General features: G+C 42.8%; 1 protein-coding gene across 1 annotated transcript; it reads left to right on the plus strand.

Annotated features, from left to right (window-relative positions):
• Positions 1-6,709: 6,709 nt before the first annotated feature.
• Positions 6,710-15,326, plus strand: serpini1 (serpin peptidase inhibitor, clade I (neuroserpin), member 1; the record flags this gene model as incomplete). The annotated part of the gene is given in 10 exon segments (XM_071514868.1): positions 6,710-6,858; positions 6,861-6,992; positions 8,998-9,213; positions 9,216-9,227; positions 9,838-10,032; positions 12,250-12,454; positions 13,287-13,384; positions 14,867-14,908; positions 14,911-14,952; positions 15,237-15,326. Coding segments are annotated over 10 exon segments (1,174 nt in total), but the record flags the coding sequence as incomplete, so codon positions are not given.
• Between the last annotated feature and the right edge of the window lie 150 nt (positions 15,327-15,476).

Here is a 15,476-nt window from a genome sequence, read left to right on the forward strand (position 1 = left end):
CACCCTTTTTAGGCTAACATAAATGTTTATAATGTAAATTCAGTCTGTATGTTTGACCATGTCTGCCCTAAATCCTGAGAAACACTGGGCCAGGATTTATTGGGCAAGATAAATGAGCAATATCACCAGTAGACTAACAAAATACCACAAAAGGGAGAAGATTTTCATATCTTTTTTCAGCTAATAAAGTTGTAATGTGATCAGTGTTGGGTAATGTTCCCTGGTAGCAAATGATGCATACGTGTATGACTTGCCTGTGGTAACTACAGCACCTACAATTTGTACATACATCTTGGAACACAATTGTGCTTATTATCTGTTCCACCCGACTAATAAGGAAAGAGTGGAGGGAGGAGTCTGGAGGCAGACTACAATTAGGAATCTACAAAGTTTATTTATTGTACATCACAGCACTAAAAAGGTGTGCATGGGTGCTTTCATGCATGTGTGTTTCTGTGTGTGTGTACAAGCAAGGGAGTGTGAAGGTGGTCTGAAACAAGGAATAACATGGAGGCATGAGAGAGAAGTAGAGAGAGAGGGATTTAGAGAGAGAGTTGGAGATAGAAAGAGAGAATGTGAATAGAGTGGGATATACTGTTCTTTTTAGGGATGCAGCAAAAGTGCATGACACAAAATTTTGCGACAACAGTTTGATGGTGCATCGTAGAGATAAAACAATATTCACTATTTCAGCTGCTGTCTAATATCTAATAAATTACATTTCTTTTCTCTTTTGTGTTGTTTGAACACTAAAGTGTGCGAGGCTAGCAAGTTTTAGCTTGGGCCATCACACCTCCTGCTGAGACACTACTGTGAACATATAGCAGGAGACAAGATGGACTTAGGCAAGTTGTACACCAGATGCAATTTCAGTTTGCCTACATGTATTGTCTATGAGATGCAAATAACTGTGTGCGCACAGCTTGATGGGATAGATAGCAACATGAACTAGGCTCGCAGTGTGATTAAAAAAGTTGGAAAAAGTTTAAATATGATTCAAAAGAGCACAACGGTCATGGTGCGAGAACCAATTGCATTTGGCAAAAAGCTGGAGTTGTTGGTGTTCCTGATGTGTAAGGTTACCGGTGGAAGCCTAAAATACTTGCTAACTTTAGCTCAGGTAGGCCATAGTTTGCTAGTCTAACTATCCCATCACATCCAAATAGCTTTACCTACTCAGCTAGCTAGCTTGTTATTAATCACAATCACAAATTACATTTTCCATATAGATATGGATTGGATTTTGGCAAAATGAAATGAAGAAAATTATGACATACAAATTAGGTCTCCACAAACAAACAATGTTAAACAAGCTGAGAATTTGCTCAGATGCAAGTCCCCAAAAAACACCTGATGAAACACTGACAAGTGACGACTTTTGATGGAGTAAAGCAAAGTAGTCTGCATGGGTCTGCATGGACCATCAAGGCCATTACATACTCCAGTGCAGATAGGTGCGCACGCATACACATGTCTCCTTTCATGCCTAAGCATCAGTAATGTGCATCAGATTTTTAAAGCCTCAAAACGATAGGAGCATATCAAGATATTTGACCCATGAAAGGTAGAGCTTGAAACTAACCAACAACTTTCCCATAACTCTCTTGGCCTTCAACTTTCAGATTCTACTGTCACGCAAAGCTACACTGTAATGTACAGGTTCATCTCTGACTTTCATAAGCACAGCTTACAACTTCACAATGGAGTTCAGATTCATACTAAGCTCTCACATTGTCTACTGGTGAAATCAATAAAGGGTTGGTAACGTAAATACATTTCCTGGTATTGCTACTGAAAGAAAATGAGGGTAAAAATAGAGAAACAAAGGAATATTTTCTCCAGTTTCTTGGGTGTTATCCAGGTGATATGATTATGTGAAGAGAGAGAGACACACTTTGTTTGATATTCTCATGTTGTTTAGCAAGTTTAATCATTTTTAGCATGTGTGCATTCATGCGTGTGTCTGTGCAATGCATGCATTTCACTCAGTTCATGGCCAGGGCAATGTGTAGGAAGAGGGAGCTTTGGTGCCTGTAAGGCAAACCTTGAAACTCATGAATGATAATCAGACTCCATTATCTCTCCACCGCACAGCCCTTTACTACTTACATACATTCATGGTGAAATCACACCAAATTACCCTGCCATTTTTATTATTTTTTTTACAGAAAGTCCACTGAAAAAATCAAGGTTTTTGGGGGGGCAGCAATAATCACAGACATCACTCTCCATATTCCTAGAGGGGCTGGCCTTGATGAAATGGGATATGAGCATTGCCACTGAATCCTTCAAAGTGCCTGCGAGCTGCAGCAGTTTAGAAGTGTACTTAGAGAGTAAGTGAACCAGTGTGCTCTGACTGATTTGAGTTGGAGCCGAGAAGTGTGCTTAAGAGGGAGATAGGGCAGTGTGTTGCAGCTCTATAGTGATCGTTTCTAGAGGAAACAAAGAGTGGGCGCTTGCCTTGTTTTTTTTTTTTTTGCAAATTTAGTCTGCAGTGTGCGTACATGAGTGTGTTTGTGTGTGTGTCTTTGGACCAAACGATGGCAGTGAGTACATGAAGTGACAGAACTGGAGCAGGTGTGAAGAGGTGCTGCAAAGAGTGGGGTTACGCGATAGAGAAAATGCTGAGTATCAGCGTGTGTGTGTGTGTGTGTGTGTCTGTGTGTGTGAGTGTGAGAGAGAGACAGAGTTTATCTGCCTGCATGGAAGGAGGAAGATACCGTTGAAGAGGTAAAAATCCTTTCTGTCAGCTTGGCAAAACGAAAAATGTCCATCACTTTCAGTTGCCTTGGTAACCTTGAAAGTGTGCGTTGGTGTGTGTACTTCTAAGTGTGTGTGTGTGTGTACCTGTGTGTTTGAACCATGAATGAGGATGTCCACGTTTAATAAATTCCCCTGGCCTCCGAAGCGTGCCGTCTCAGGGTGTTGGGTTTAAATGGCAGTGAGGATTAACGTACGCAGTGTGGATCTTGATGACGTCACGTTTTAATTGTCGAAATGTCAACTGCCGATCTATTCTGTCTGAGAATTAGGATTACACGGAGAGATTAAAGGCTGCTTTTAAAGGCCAGCGAGTTTAATTGCATGGAATTAATCAAGTTGTCAGGATTAAACGCCAGCAACTTAAAACATGAGAGATTTTCAGTCATATTTAACTCTGTTAGTCACGAGAGAACGTTTTCTACCTGGGTGTTGGGTTTCTCTTCTTACGTGGGAGGTACGTTGGGAACCCCACCTGAGAAGTTTGGAGCCACAGTCGGGCTCATAGTCATCAGTGATCAAACTGGCAAAGTGTGGGATACTCTTACAGACAGCATGCCACAACTCAAAAGGTCAGAATGGTGTCACCATTACAGGTAATAGCCAGCCACCCATGCTGTTATTATCTAAGTACGTGCCCGCTTACACACAGACGCACATACACACACACGCTCTCTCTCACACACACACACACACACACACTCCAAACTACTTTACCTGGCTTAACTGCATGGCTGGGTCTTTCCTTACAGAAGGCAGGGCTGTCTGTCTTTAGAAAAGTTCAGCTCCCACAACTCAGAAGGTCAGGAACATTACCTCCATTTACATCTTTGCCAGCCACCCCCTCCTTTCCCTCTCTCTTTCTCTCTTTCTCTCTCTCTCTACATAACTCTCGGCATCTCTCTATGCCGCTCACAATCTCTCTCCGCAATGTCTGACAGCAGGACATGTGAGAGCAGGTGAGCACACGTGAGCAAAAATGTTTAAACCGCAGTACATCAGGTTTGCACCGCTTGGCTATTTTGATTTTTCTGTTAACATTGTGGCTCAAAAGCTGTATGTTTCCATAACGCAACAAGGTTCTTTCCCAGTCCGAAACCCCAAGTGCTGTGTCTGCCAGCTTGACGGACGGTCATGCTACTGATGGAGCCAAATCAATCACATCACATTTCACTCGGATGAAATATGGCATTTCTGCCGGAGTGAGTTTAGCCAGCTTGTCCTACTCTGACTCCCTGGCATTAAAATACATCCAGGGTGAGCTGATTGTAATCGGAAAGAGCAAAACCGCATACAACCCAGGTGTAAATGCACCCAAGATGCACTGACGATCAGATCCAGAGGTGATAAGAGACATGTTTGGCCACATTAACAGCAAAGTGTAACTCCAATCCACATGTAGTAATTATGTAAACTGAAATACATTTTTACGTGCAGATCCAACCAAGAAGTGCATGCAAATCCAGCAGGTGGCAGGCAGCGCAGATAGTAACATGCTTGTCAAAAATGGATTGTCCGGATACTCGTAGATGGGGAAGGGAAACAAGGGTTTTACTGTCAGTTTTAAAGGGGATAGGTATTAAAAGATGAAGTGTCGTGGGTGGCAGTTGGTGTTTTGCAGAAGAACTAGAAATCAGATTTTAATGTGGGTGCCAGAGACGCCTTTTACTGTCAAATGTAATTGTTTTCCAGCTAAATCATATCTAGACTCAATCTGGATATAAGACGTATATGTTTATGCCAGGTGTAAAGGGGATCTATGTTAGACCTCCACTGTACAACCCCCCTACATTTGCTGTACCTATGTTTTTCTTTACTTGGTGGAAAGTCCCGTAAAACTGCATTCAGATCACGTGATACCAAACCTGAGACTAATACAGTTGTAAATGTTTCAGTTGGACAGCAGCTGATATAGGTGGGGTGGCCCACTCTGCCTATTCAGTGGGGAAAGCATTGCTACACAGCATGCTTGACAGGCTATATGTTGGCATGTTTCCTGTTTAGACCGCTTTAGTTTGGGAGGGAAAATTCTTAGTTTCTGTCACAGGCCAGAGCAGAGGACAGGAGCACAACAGCACAGAACTAGAGAACTAGTTTTCTGGCTGCTGCTCATTGTTGTTGTTGACACTCCGGTACAATGTCACCACTGTCACCTGCCAGCCCACACATACAGTACAGTATAGCCAGCAGATTCTAGCCCAGCGTGGGACTACTAACCCGGGGTGCAAAACAATAATATAACAACAACAACACAGCAGTAAGACAAACAAAACAAATGCGTCCACATTTTTTAACTCTGCCTCTCTAACTCTCTCTCCATCAGAGGCTAAAGGGTAACATGCGCCTAAGTTTCTCTCTCTCTCTCTCTCTCTCTCTCTCTCTCTCTCTCTCTCTCTCTCTCTCTCTCTCTCTCTCTCTCTCTCTCTCTTGCTGACTCTCTATCCATGCAATGGAACATGCTCCTCTATTTTTATTTTTTGTTTGTGCAGAAATTAATGTTGCCTGGCAACAACAGAGGCAAAGAGATGGCGCAGTGTGTGTGCACGTGCATGAATGCATGTGTGTGTGTGTGTGTGTGTGTGTGTGTGCACATACCATGTGATTTAGAGGTATAGAGGGAGGGTTAAAGAGAGCCAAGAGGTAGAAAATGGAGAGATGAGAGGGGGGTATAGATTGGTGAAGACAGAGAGATAACATATGGATGAGAGGGAGGTGTGGAGGGAAGGAGAGGAGAGACGTGTGATGGCACGGATAGAAGGGTGGAGAAGGGACTCTTCTTAATCATTCATTCTGTACAGACACACACACACACACACACACACACACACTGAGCCAAACAGATTTTGAAGAAAAGAAGCTGATTTAACTGAAGATGATAAGAATGGCCATGAAATATGTATGAGCTCATTTAGCGGATGTGCTCTGAACAGCAATACTGACTGCAGTCGGCGGTACAGCTGTAGTTACCGCGCATTCTTGTTGTTTATCTGTCTCCCTCGCTCTCTTGTTCTCTCTCTCTCTCTCTCTCTCTCTCTGTATCTCATTCTGCCCATCCATTATCTCTGTCCCACTGCACACCTGGTTTCAGCTCACAGGTTGTGTATATTCATGGGTGTGTGTGTGTTTTAGGATGCTAGGCCTTCCCCTTTTCCTCTATCCTTTTTCTCCCTCATTCTCTCTCCTTGTCTCCCCTGTCCCTCTCCCCCTCCATCCAAATTCATCTGAAGCCGTAAGAGAGTTTTGCTGTTTTTTATCTGTCTCCTCTCCTTCCATTCTTGTTTTAGTATTTCAACAGTTTTTCAATATTTAACAGTGTCGTTATGAGAACCAGAGTCTTCCTTGCATTTACAAAAAATGTCTCTTCTGCTAACAATAAAATAGAAGTTTATCTAGGCTATCTTTTTTTTTTCTTAATGCCGTCCCACTTTGTCTGTACCATATTCACACGTTAATACACAATATTGGCATGAAAGACTGACTGACAGATGTTCTCTGTCTCTCTCTGGCCCTCTGTTCCCTTCTCTCCTTCCCACAATCCTCTTCTCTCAACTTCATCCCCCCCCCCCCCCCCCCCGGTGCACCTTCATCTCTCTCTCACGCAATCCTCTTCTCTCTACTTTTCGACTCTCTCCCTCTTGCAATCTTCTTCTCTCTACTTTCATCTCTCACTCCCTCCATACCTCTTTGGCTGCCCATCCCCTCTCTCCATCCATCCATACCCTTTTCCCTCCATCCGTCTCTGTGTCCCTCTTCCCAACATCTCTTTCCTCTTCCCCTCTGTCACGCTCATCCTCTCTTTATTCCATTTTCCCCTGTCCCTCTTTTCACCCCTGTCCCTCTCTCCTTCCTTTCCATCTGTATCTCTCTCTATCATCACATCTCTTCTCTCTTTTTCTCCCCTCCACCCTCCCCTCTCTTACCCTGTGCATCCCTCTCTCCCTCAGCTCAGTCTTGCGATGTTGATCCTGGACGTTTTGTGCCCCCCCCTCCTCCTCCTCCTCCTCTCCGTCCTGTTGCCGGGCTACGGTTGCCGGGCGGCGGACATTCCGGAGGACACCACAGCGGAGTTCTCAATCAGACTGTACCACCGGCTGCAGGCGACGGGGGTGAGGACAACATCATCTTCTCCCCGCTGAGCGTGGCCGTGGCCCTGGGCATGGTGGAGCTGGGAGCCAGGGGAGCTTCGCTGGAGGAGATCCGGCAGGCAGTGGGGTTCAGCCACCTGCCGCCAGGTGAGAGACGCGTTTACACACACAGGCTCACCAGCACTGGGGTTAGCACGCTTATCGGTTCAGGTGGATTTTACGGCAAATGCACAAAGTGGAAATCTAAAAAAAAAAAAAGGAAATAACTGATTAGAAATTATGTTACATCCGGATGCATGTAATTTTATTCAGTATCTGTCATTATAATGTGAATTGCAGTTTCACTATATGAGGAATTTAGTTACAAAATGAGATATTCAAGTGACACCTACTCTTGCAAGATGATTGACATCCCAAAATTGAAACAAATCAATGTAAGACCTTGGCTGACAAAATGGTTGACACTTATACAGACCCCTGTATTCCAGGGGTAGTGAATAATGAACTTGTGCCAGCAATGTCTTTTTTTCTTTTTTTTTAAATGGACATATTTTTTAATTGTTTTGAATTTAATTAAACATTGAATATATTTTGAATTGAACCTAACCCTGAGGCTCATACACACATACCCACACATATCAGGTACATAAATACACATGCATACATACATACATACATATGCATACAGTGCCTTCTTCCATTTGGTTAATAATGCCTATTCCTATTTTCCAAGGTAAATTCATTATTTGTTCAAAGAATTAAAGCCCAATCTGGACTCCCACTTTCCACGTTAATTCATTATTTGTTTAATGCCTATTTCCATTTTCCAAATTAAATTAAATTCAGTTACTTCTTCAAAACTTTATTGCGGAATCTTAACGACCATTAGTTCCCGCTGTGTCATTAGATTTAACCGACTCTGAAAACAAAATGCTGAATAACTAAAGTAAGGCAACTTGTGTGTTAACAAGCTGATAGCTCTTTCAAAAAGCTGTCTTTCAGTATTTTTTTTTCTAAGTTTAAAAAAGGTTGAAATTATGTGAAAACAAAGACCAATAAGATTTAAATCACCCTAAAATGTAAAAAAAAAAAAAACAATCTGGCCCAATCTGGCTCACCCTTTCCACAGAGACAAATGTTGGACTGTTGTTGCTGTAGTCAGCCAGAGACATTCACATGTTCTGCAATTAACTTACTGATGAGGGTTGAACGATCGGTTGAAGGTCAGATACTGGAGGCAATTATGGGAAGATGGATATGCCCTTAATCCTCCCACAGCTGCAGTCAAAACATGTACTGATCATTGAAAGTAGACCTACAAAACATCCGGTAAATCTGATCGTTGTATTGTTATGTTCAATGGCCATCTGGAATCTGTACATTGAGTTAAAAAAATTGTAATAAAGTTAGTGGAGGGACTGTGGATCTGCCCCGGTCCGTTCATCTGTCCATCATGCACAATATCTCGGACACCAATGATCAGATTTTGAAGAAACTTCAGAGGATGATGTGTGTCATTGCTCCGTTCTGGCATTTTCAAAATTACACTGACTGGCCTATGGGGGGCGCTACAACATTTGTTTAATTGTCTGTACATTACGCACAATATCTTGGACACCACTGATCCGATTTTTTTTTCTAAACCTGGGGAAATTATGCTTCTCATCGCTTCATTCCAAAATTGGGCCCAAGGGCCTAATGTGTCAGAATAAGGTGACAAATTTGTTACTGATTGGCCCAGATGGAGACTTCATCATTCATGGCAGATGGCATGTTTACTATTGCCTTGTTTAAAGAGGTTTAAAGCTTTATTCTACATCACACATCCCACTAAAAATATACATGAATTCAAGAAATACAGGATGATAGAATTTATTTTTTATCTGACAATTAAATGGATGCATTGATGGGGTGGGCCGCACACACATATACAGTACACACATATTCATGTATTCCTACATCCACACACACACACACATGCATTCACATAAGTACGCTTGCTTGGACACACAATCCATGCCTCCCATAAACAAACCAATCAATAGTGTTGCACTTGAAGGTTGTAAGAGCACCCTGGGGAAATAAAATCTGAGAAACTAAAGTACATTTCATTTTCAAAATCAATTATGCAATTTTTGTTTTTTTTCTCCAGGCGAGGAGTTCTCTTTGCTCCAGAACCTGACAGCAGCTCTGTCGGACGATGACACCCACTACATGATCCGATTTGCCAACAGCCTCTTCCTGCAGGAGGGCGTGACCTTCAATCCCGAGTTCCTTCGTCTGATGAGGAAGTACTTCCGGGCCGAGGTGGAGACGGTGGACTTCAGTGAATCGGCAGCCGTCGCCGAGCAGATCAACAGCTGGGTGGAGACCATACCGAGAGTGAGTTAGAGAGAGAGGAGGAGGTAGAGAGAGAGGGACAGAGAAGGAGAGGGAGAGAGAGAAGGGATGGAGCGAGACAGAAGACAGTGACAAAGTGATTGAATGAGTTTCAGATGGTACAAGGATACAGTACTCACACACTTATGATAGTATGAATACATTAGTAAGTGCATCTACAAACTCCCAATAATGTATGCTTTATACTACCTGATTATTTTGCACTAGAGCACATGTGAAAGGGCAACTTTTTGGGCAACAGTGTTGGAGTTGCACCTGCATTGTTGCTTTGATCACATAGGAATATCTTGTTTAAATCTTTTTACTGTTATTTACCTTTTTGTGTGTGTCTAGACAAGAAGAAGAACAAAGAACAAATCTAAATACATACACACATATACACAATACATACATGCAAAAGAACACAAACCAAGTAACAGTAAACATAGGAATATCTTGTACAGGAAACATTTGAATACATTTCCAACCCTGTTCCCAAATAATAAACTTGTGTATCTCCATCCTGAGTCGTATAACACGCCTGCATCATGGTGGGTCATTGCCAAAAAACCATCCTAAAGTACATGCAAAATGTACGTATCACTCCCTCCAGGTAAGATCCGTGAGCTGCTGTCAGCCGAGGACTTCAGCAGCGTGACCCGCCTCACCCTGGTGAACGCCGTCTACTTCAGAGGCTCCTGGAAGAACCAGTTCAGACCGGAGAACACCAGAACCTTCTCCTTCAGCAAGGACGACGGCTCCGAGGTCCAGACCCTCATGATGTACCAGCAGGGAGACTTCTATTACGGTAGGGAGTGTGTGTGTGTGTGTGTGTTGAGTTTTACTGTTTCAGTGGTGTCCCTGAATATCTTCTCATATTTCTCAAGGTTATTTAAAATGTTAATCTTCGATCTAAAATATTCATTTTTGGACTGTTATTCCCAGGAAATATTCCTCTTTTCTTTCTCTGTGTGCCGTCTTTATTGGTCTGTATTGTTGCTGAAGCTTACTTCACTTGCACAATAGCCGCTGATAGGTCTATTTGCACCTAGTCTAGTGTGTTTTGATGGCTATTTTGCTAATGTAAGATACAGCATTTAACTGTGTTGTGACAGTCTGTGCTAAATCTACTCTGACATTAGGTGGAACATACAAGACTATGTTTGTATGGAGTCTTATAAGTCTATTGGCGTTTATATTGTAATTGGTCTAATATTTCTTCACACACACTTCACACACTTTGTCATGTGCTATGTTTTTAGTTAATTTTGAGTAGTTAAATCCAGTCATGCATTAGCTGTAAATGCCCAAGTCTGTCTAAAGGGACTTGTTAGGTCTGTACTGGTAAGACTTTGTATGTAAATCCAAATAGATAGAAATAGCACACAGACCACTGCGTTCTCATTTGTGGTGCAAGGAATGAAATCCCCTTGAGAAAGAAACGTTGACAATAAAATATGCAGAGGTGATTCGTGTGTGTGGGAATCTGCTTTTTTAGTAAAGACTTGTGTATGTAACCAGTCATTTTATACCTGAATGGATCTAATAGGCCTTTCCATGCCTTGTCCTTGTGTGATGTGTTTTGAAGGCCATTTCATTAAAGTCAGATTATAGCTGTAAGGGGCTGTTTGGTGTCAAGTGTTGTATGTGATGTTTTGGAGTTGTTGTGTTGTTAAATCTGCTTAGGCACTAAGTCTAATGTAACAGATGGTTTGGAGACTTTATCTGTATTGGTGTTGTCAGTACATATCTAAATGGTTGTAGTGAATCTTTCCATACCTAGTACTTGTGTGTTGTGTTTTCAAGTCTTAGTTGTCTCAGATGTTGCCGTATTTGGTGTTTTGGAGGCTCTAGCTGTGATGTACAAGGCTGTGATGTACAAGACTGACCGCACAGAGTCCTGCCTGTCTGCTTTAATGCTCTCCGTTTCTATCTAAGTGATTCTAGTAGGTCGTTTTCACATCCAGTCAGTTTTTGTCTGGTGAACTGCCAAAACCATTTACATCATATTCTTACTGCACTGCTGCTAAAGTTGGTGCGTTTGAGTTATTTTGGTGCAGTCTGTATTTGTGCAGTCAGATCGTGCACTTGGATACATCTAAGTTCACAGGGTGCCCACAAACTCACATACTCAGGATCAAGGAATTGTGTGTGTGTGTCTCTTTTTCTGTTTCTGTGCAGGCTTGTGTGTGTGTGTGTGTGTGTGTGTGTGTGTGCGTGTGCATGCGTGAGAGCTACAGAATAGGGACAGGTCCTTAGAGAGAAGGCTGTGTTAGCATTCTTATTCTGGAGCATGATCATATTGGTAAAGTAAAATGTTTCATGGGAGCTGGACCCCATGCTCTGCTGCACTGTTGCCTCGCCCGACACCAGCAACCATTACCCAGAATGCTAAGTTAGGCAAGGATGCTAAGTCTGTTTTTAATTTCCTCTTTTAAGTCGCTTCAAAAGAAAAATCATGTGCAAAGATTTGAACAAATCCTGGCAATTGAAGATTCCCGAAGTGCGTGTGTGTGTGTGTGTGTGTGTGTGTGTGTGTGTGTGTGTGTGTGAGAATGTATGCAAGCATGTGTGTTTTTGCTAGATGAAATAGCACCTTATCTTGTGTCTGTTTCACTTAGCTTAAATTCCTGCCGTAATGGGTTCAAGACATTCTACTGCATATTTGTGTAAAAAAAAAATTGAGGCACACACACACACACTAACTTTTGCTGCCTAATTAGTTTGCTTGGGATTTTGGCAATGTGCTCTTGGTAAGAGGTGGTGAAATATAATACATTTTCACCCCAAATGTAGCTAAACCCTTATGGCTCCAAGCTTACTGCAGTGATTCTTAACTACTGCATTGTGGAAAAGTAAAGAGATACGACCATGCGCACTGTAATCAATAAAATCGATCAGTGTTTCTTCACATGCTCACGTCTGTGTATGTTCCCCCCCAGCGAAGTTCACACCACCCGCTGCACATGTGTATGTATGTGCATGTCTTTTTATGCCTACATCTGTGTATGTGTCCCCCTACCAGGTGAGTTCAGTGACGGCTCCCAGGAGGCGGGCGGGGTGTACCAGGTGCTGGAGATGCCCTATGAGGGAGAGGACATGTCCATGATGATCATCCTGCCTCGGCAGGAGGTGCCACTGGCTGCCCTGGAGCCCATCATCAAAGCCCCGCTGCTGGAGGAGTGGGCTAATAATGTCAAACGGCAGAAGGTGGAGGTCTACCTGCCTAGGTGAGATGGACATCCACACAAAATGACACACACAGACACACTCACATATGCACATGCGAACACATACACACACACACACACACACCCATCAATTCCCACTTTTTTCCAGTCCAGAAAGAGCGACAGTCGCACCTCTTAATCAAAATGCAACATATCTTGTGGTTGCATTGCATTCTGGTCTGTTGAGGCTGCTGTCGTTGGAGAAATTGGTATATCTGCCTCTTCCACGATGGATTTCTCCCTGCATGATTGTGTAATGTTGGTGAAAAATTGTGAGTCTAGAAAGAAGCCCTTGGTCTTTGATTCTGAGGGACTGACACCAAAACTTGACTTTACTTACCTTTGATGTTTTAGTTTAATTTTTATTCATGTATTTGTTTTCTGCTATTAAACTCTATTGAAGCTGCTAAAATATATAAATATAAATATATAAAAAAAATACACCACCAAAAGACAAAAGGCGCCTAGAAAGGCAAAGTACAAGTGTTTTAGGGTGGATTTTGCCTTTAAGAGGCAGAAGGTTGACCTACCTACCTATTTATGTGCCTAGTTGAGATATAGATTCACACAGAGATGGATGTACAGACACACGCGTGTGATGCTAAGAATTTAGCTGATGCTTTTATCTATAACTGGGGTTAGGGTGTGTCCTGCTCAAGGACACACAGTTGTTCAGCGACGCATATTGGCTGTTGCAGGGATTTAATCTGTGACCCCTTGATTGTCCCTCTAACCACTAATCCACGTGCTGCATCTTACTTCACCATTGCTCCACAAAACTCTGACCATAACTATGAACTGTGACCTTTGAAACTCTGACTGCACTGTTCAGGTTCAAGGTGGAGCAGAAGATCGACCTGAGGGACACTCTGCAGGAGCTAGGAGTAAAGAACATCTTCAGCAAGGATGCTGATCTCTCCGCCATGACAGGTGAGAGAGAGAGAGACAGCTGTTTGGGAAACAAAACAGACACAAGGCACATTAGAACACACACACACACACAAATATAGGCACATCTGTGCAGATAAAACCAAAGGCACACGCAAATACACTAGCATATGCATAATTATGAAAGCACACAGACAGACTGTATGCAGGAACACACAAAAACTCAAACACAAATGGGTACAGAGAGAGAGAGAGAGAGAGTTAGTAAGAGAAATAAACTGAAGTGTTGAGCATGAGAAGTTGATTCAGTGTTTCTGTTCCTTGGCTGCAGTAAAGTACCCTCCGGTACTTTCTAAGGTAACCAAGGTAACTGGCACTGAGTGGGCAGGTCAGAACTGTCACATCATCTGGTAAAAATAGATCCAGAGAGAGAGAGAGAAAGAGAGACACAGATAAATATAGGGAGAAACAATACCAGCACTTACCAACAGCTTGATTTTCATTAAAATAAATAATAGGTGGTCCCATTCAGAATCAGGTCCCATTCAAAGTCTCTTTCGAGAGAGAGAGAGAGAGAGAGAGAGAGAGACCTGGCAGCGAAAGCAGCACTACCACAAACATAAAAGTGGCAGACAAATTACATGTGGATAAGCAAATGTTCAAAGTCACAGTAAAGGTATTCGCAAAGTGAAAATTCACTTCAGTCAGTCCAGCAGTATCAGTATCAGATCTGACTGCTAAACGATCCCTCAAGATCAAGATCCTTCATGATCAATGAGAAGTAAGATGGAGGCTTAACCTAGCCCAAAACAGTTGTGCTTATCGATCGGCTGATGTGGACAGCTGTGACAGGAGGCATTGGTAGAATATGGTGAAACCGATCCTGTACTATAGAGCAGTGGTGCATTGGTAGCTGAGGAGGTGGCTGTAATGTGAGGGAGGTGGATCAGGAAGGTTTCATTCCAACATGCTTTAAGTCAATTTTGGTAAAGAAAACAAATATTACAGAAAACAAGAGGGACTGGAGCACACTGATAGATTCACAGCCTTTAATTGTGCAAACAGACTAACCCTGACCCTGTTTCAAAAACAAATATTACCTCATGTTTATTGCTCAATTTTTTAAAGAATACACATCATCTAAAACATTCCAATTTTGTAAGTAAAAGGTCTAAGATAGCTAATAACTTCCAGCAATGTGTTTTTTTTGGGGTTTTTTTTGTCAGAGTAGAGCAGCTTTTTCAGATGGCACTGGATAATGTGACCCCACCCTGCTGTTTTTCAATGTTGTCTGATAAGTGTGTATACTCTAAAAGCTCCCTATAGCTGCATATGCTGCACCTTCACACATATGCTGATGCACAGGCTCCCTAGCCAAGAGAGCTTCAGTCTCAATTTAGACTCAACGTCACACCGTCTTCACATCTCAGCTAACAGCTCTCACACTCACATTAACTGTTCTGGTAAGGTAAGGTGCTGATCCGTGTGTGTGTGTGTGTGTGTGTGTGTGTGTGTGTGTTCCAGATGGGAAGGACCTGTTCATTGGGAAGGCAGTGCAGAAGGCCTACTGGAGGTGACTGAGGAAGGGGCAGAGGGAGCCGTTGGGTCAGGTAGACTTCACCTTCTTCATCATCAACATCATATTAATTATTATTAGTAGTAGTAGTATAATTCCTACATCTTTTTTGTATGAGCAGATCTCACACGGCAAACTTCACCAAACACTGCCCCCCTCTGTCAGTGAGTAACTATGGCAATTGTCCCCCCCCCCCCCCCCCCCCCCCCCCCCCTCTCCTCCTCTCTCTCTCTCCTCTCTCTCTCTCTCTCTCTCTTCTCTCTCTCTCTCTCTCTCTCTCTCTCTCTCTCTCTCTCTCTCTCTCTCTCTCTCTCTCAGGAATGATAGCCCTGACCAGGACTCTGGTGCTGTACCCACAGGTCATGGCTGATCACCCATTCTTCTTCGTCATCAGAAACCGGAGGACAGGTGTGTGTGTGTGTACATGTGCACAAGCTTGAGTAGTTGTATGAGGGGTGTGGGAATATATGTCTGCGTATATCAATTACTAAATGATTGACTGTATGTGTGTGTCTGCGCATGCAGCTTTGAATGTATGCATCAAGTACTAAATATGAC

The sequence above is a fragment of the Centroberyx affinis genome, unplaced genomic scaffold (genome assembly GCF_046629955.1).
Source record: "Centroberyx affinis isolate AG114_WGS23_722 - 3 ecotype Tasmania unplaced genomic scaffold, CSIRO-AGI_Caff_v1 ptg010242l_1, whole genome shotgun sequence".
In the NCBI taxonomy this organism is placed as follows: Eukaryota; Metazoa; Chordata; class Actinopteri; order Beryciformes; family Berycidae; genus Centroberyx; species Centroberyx affinis.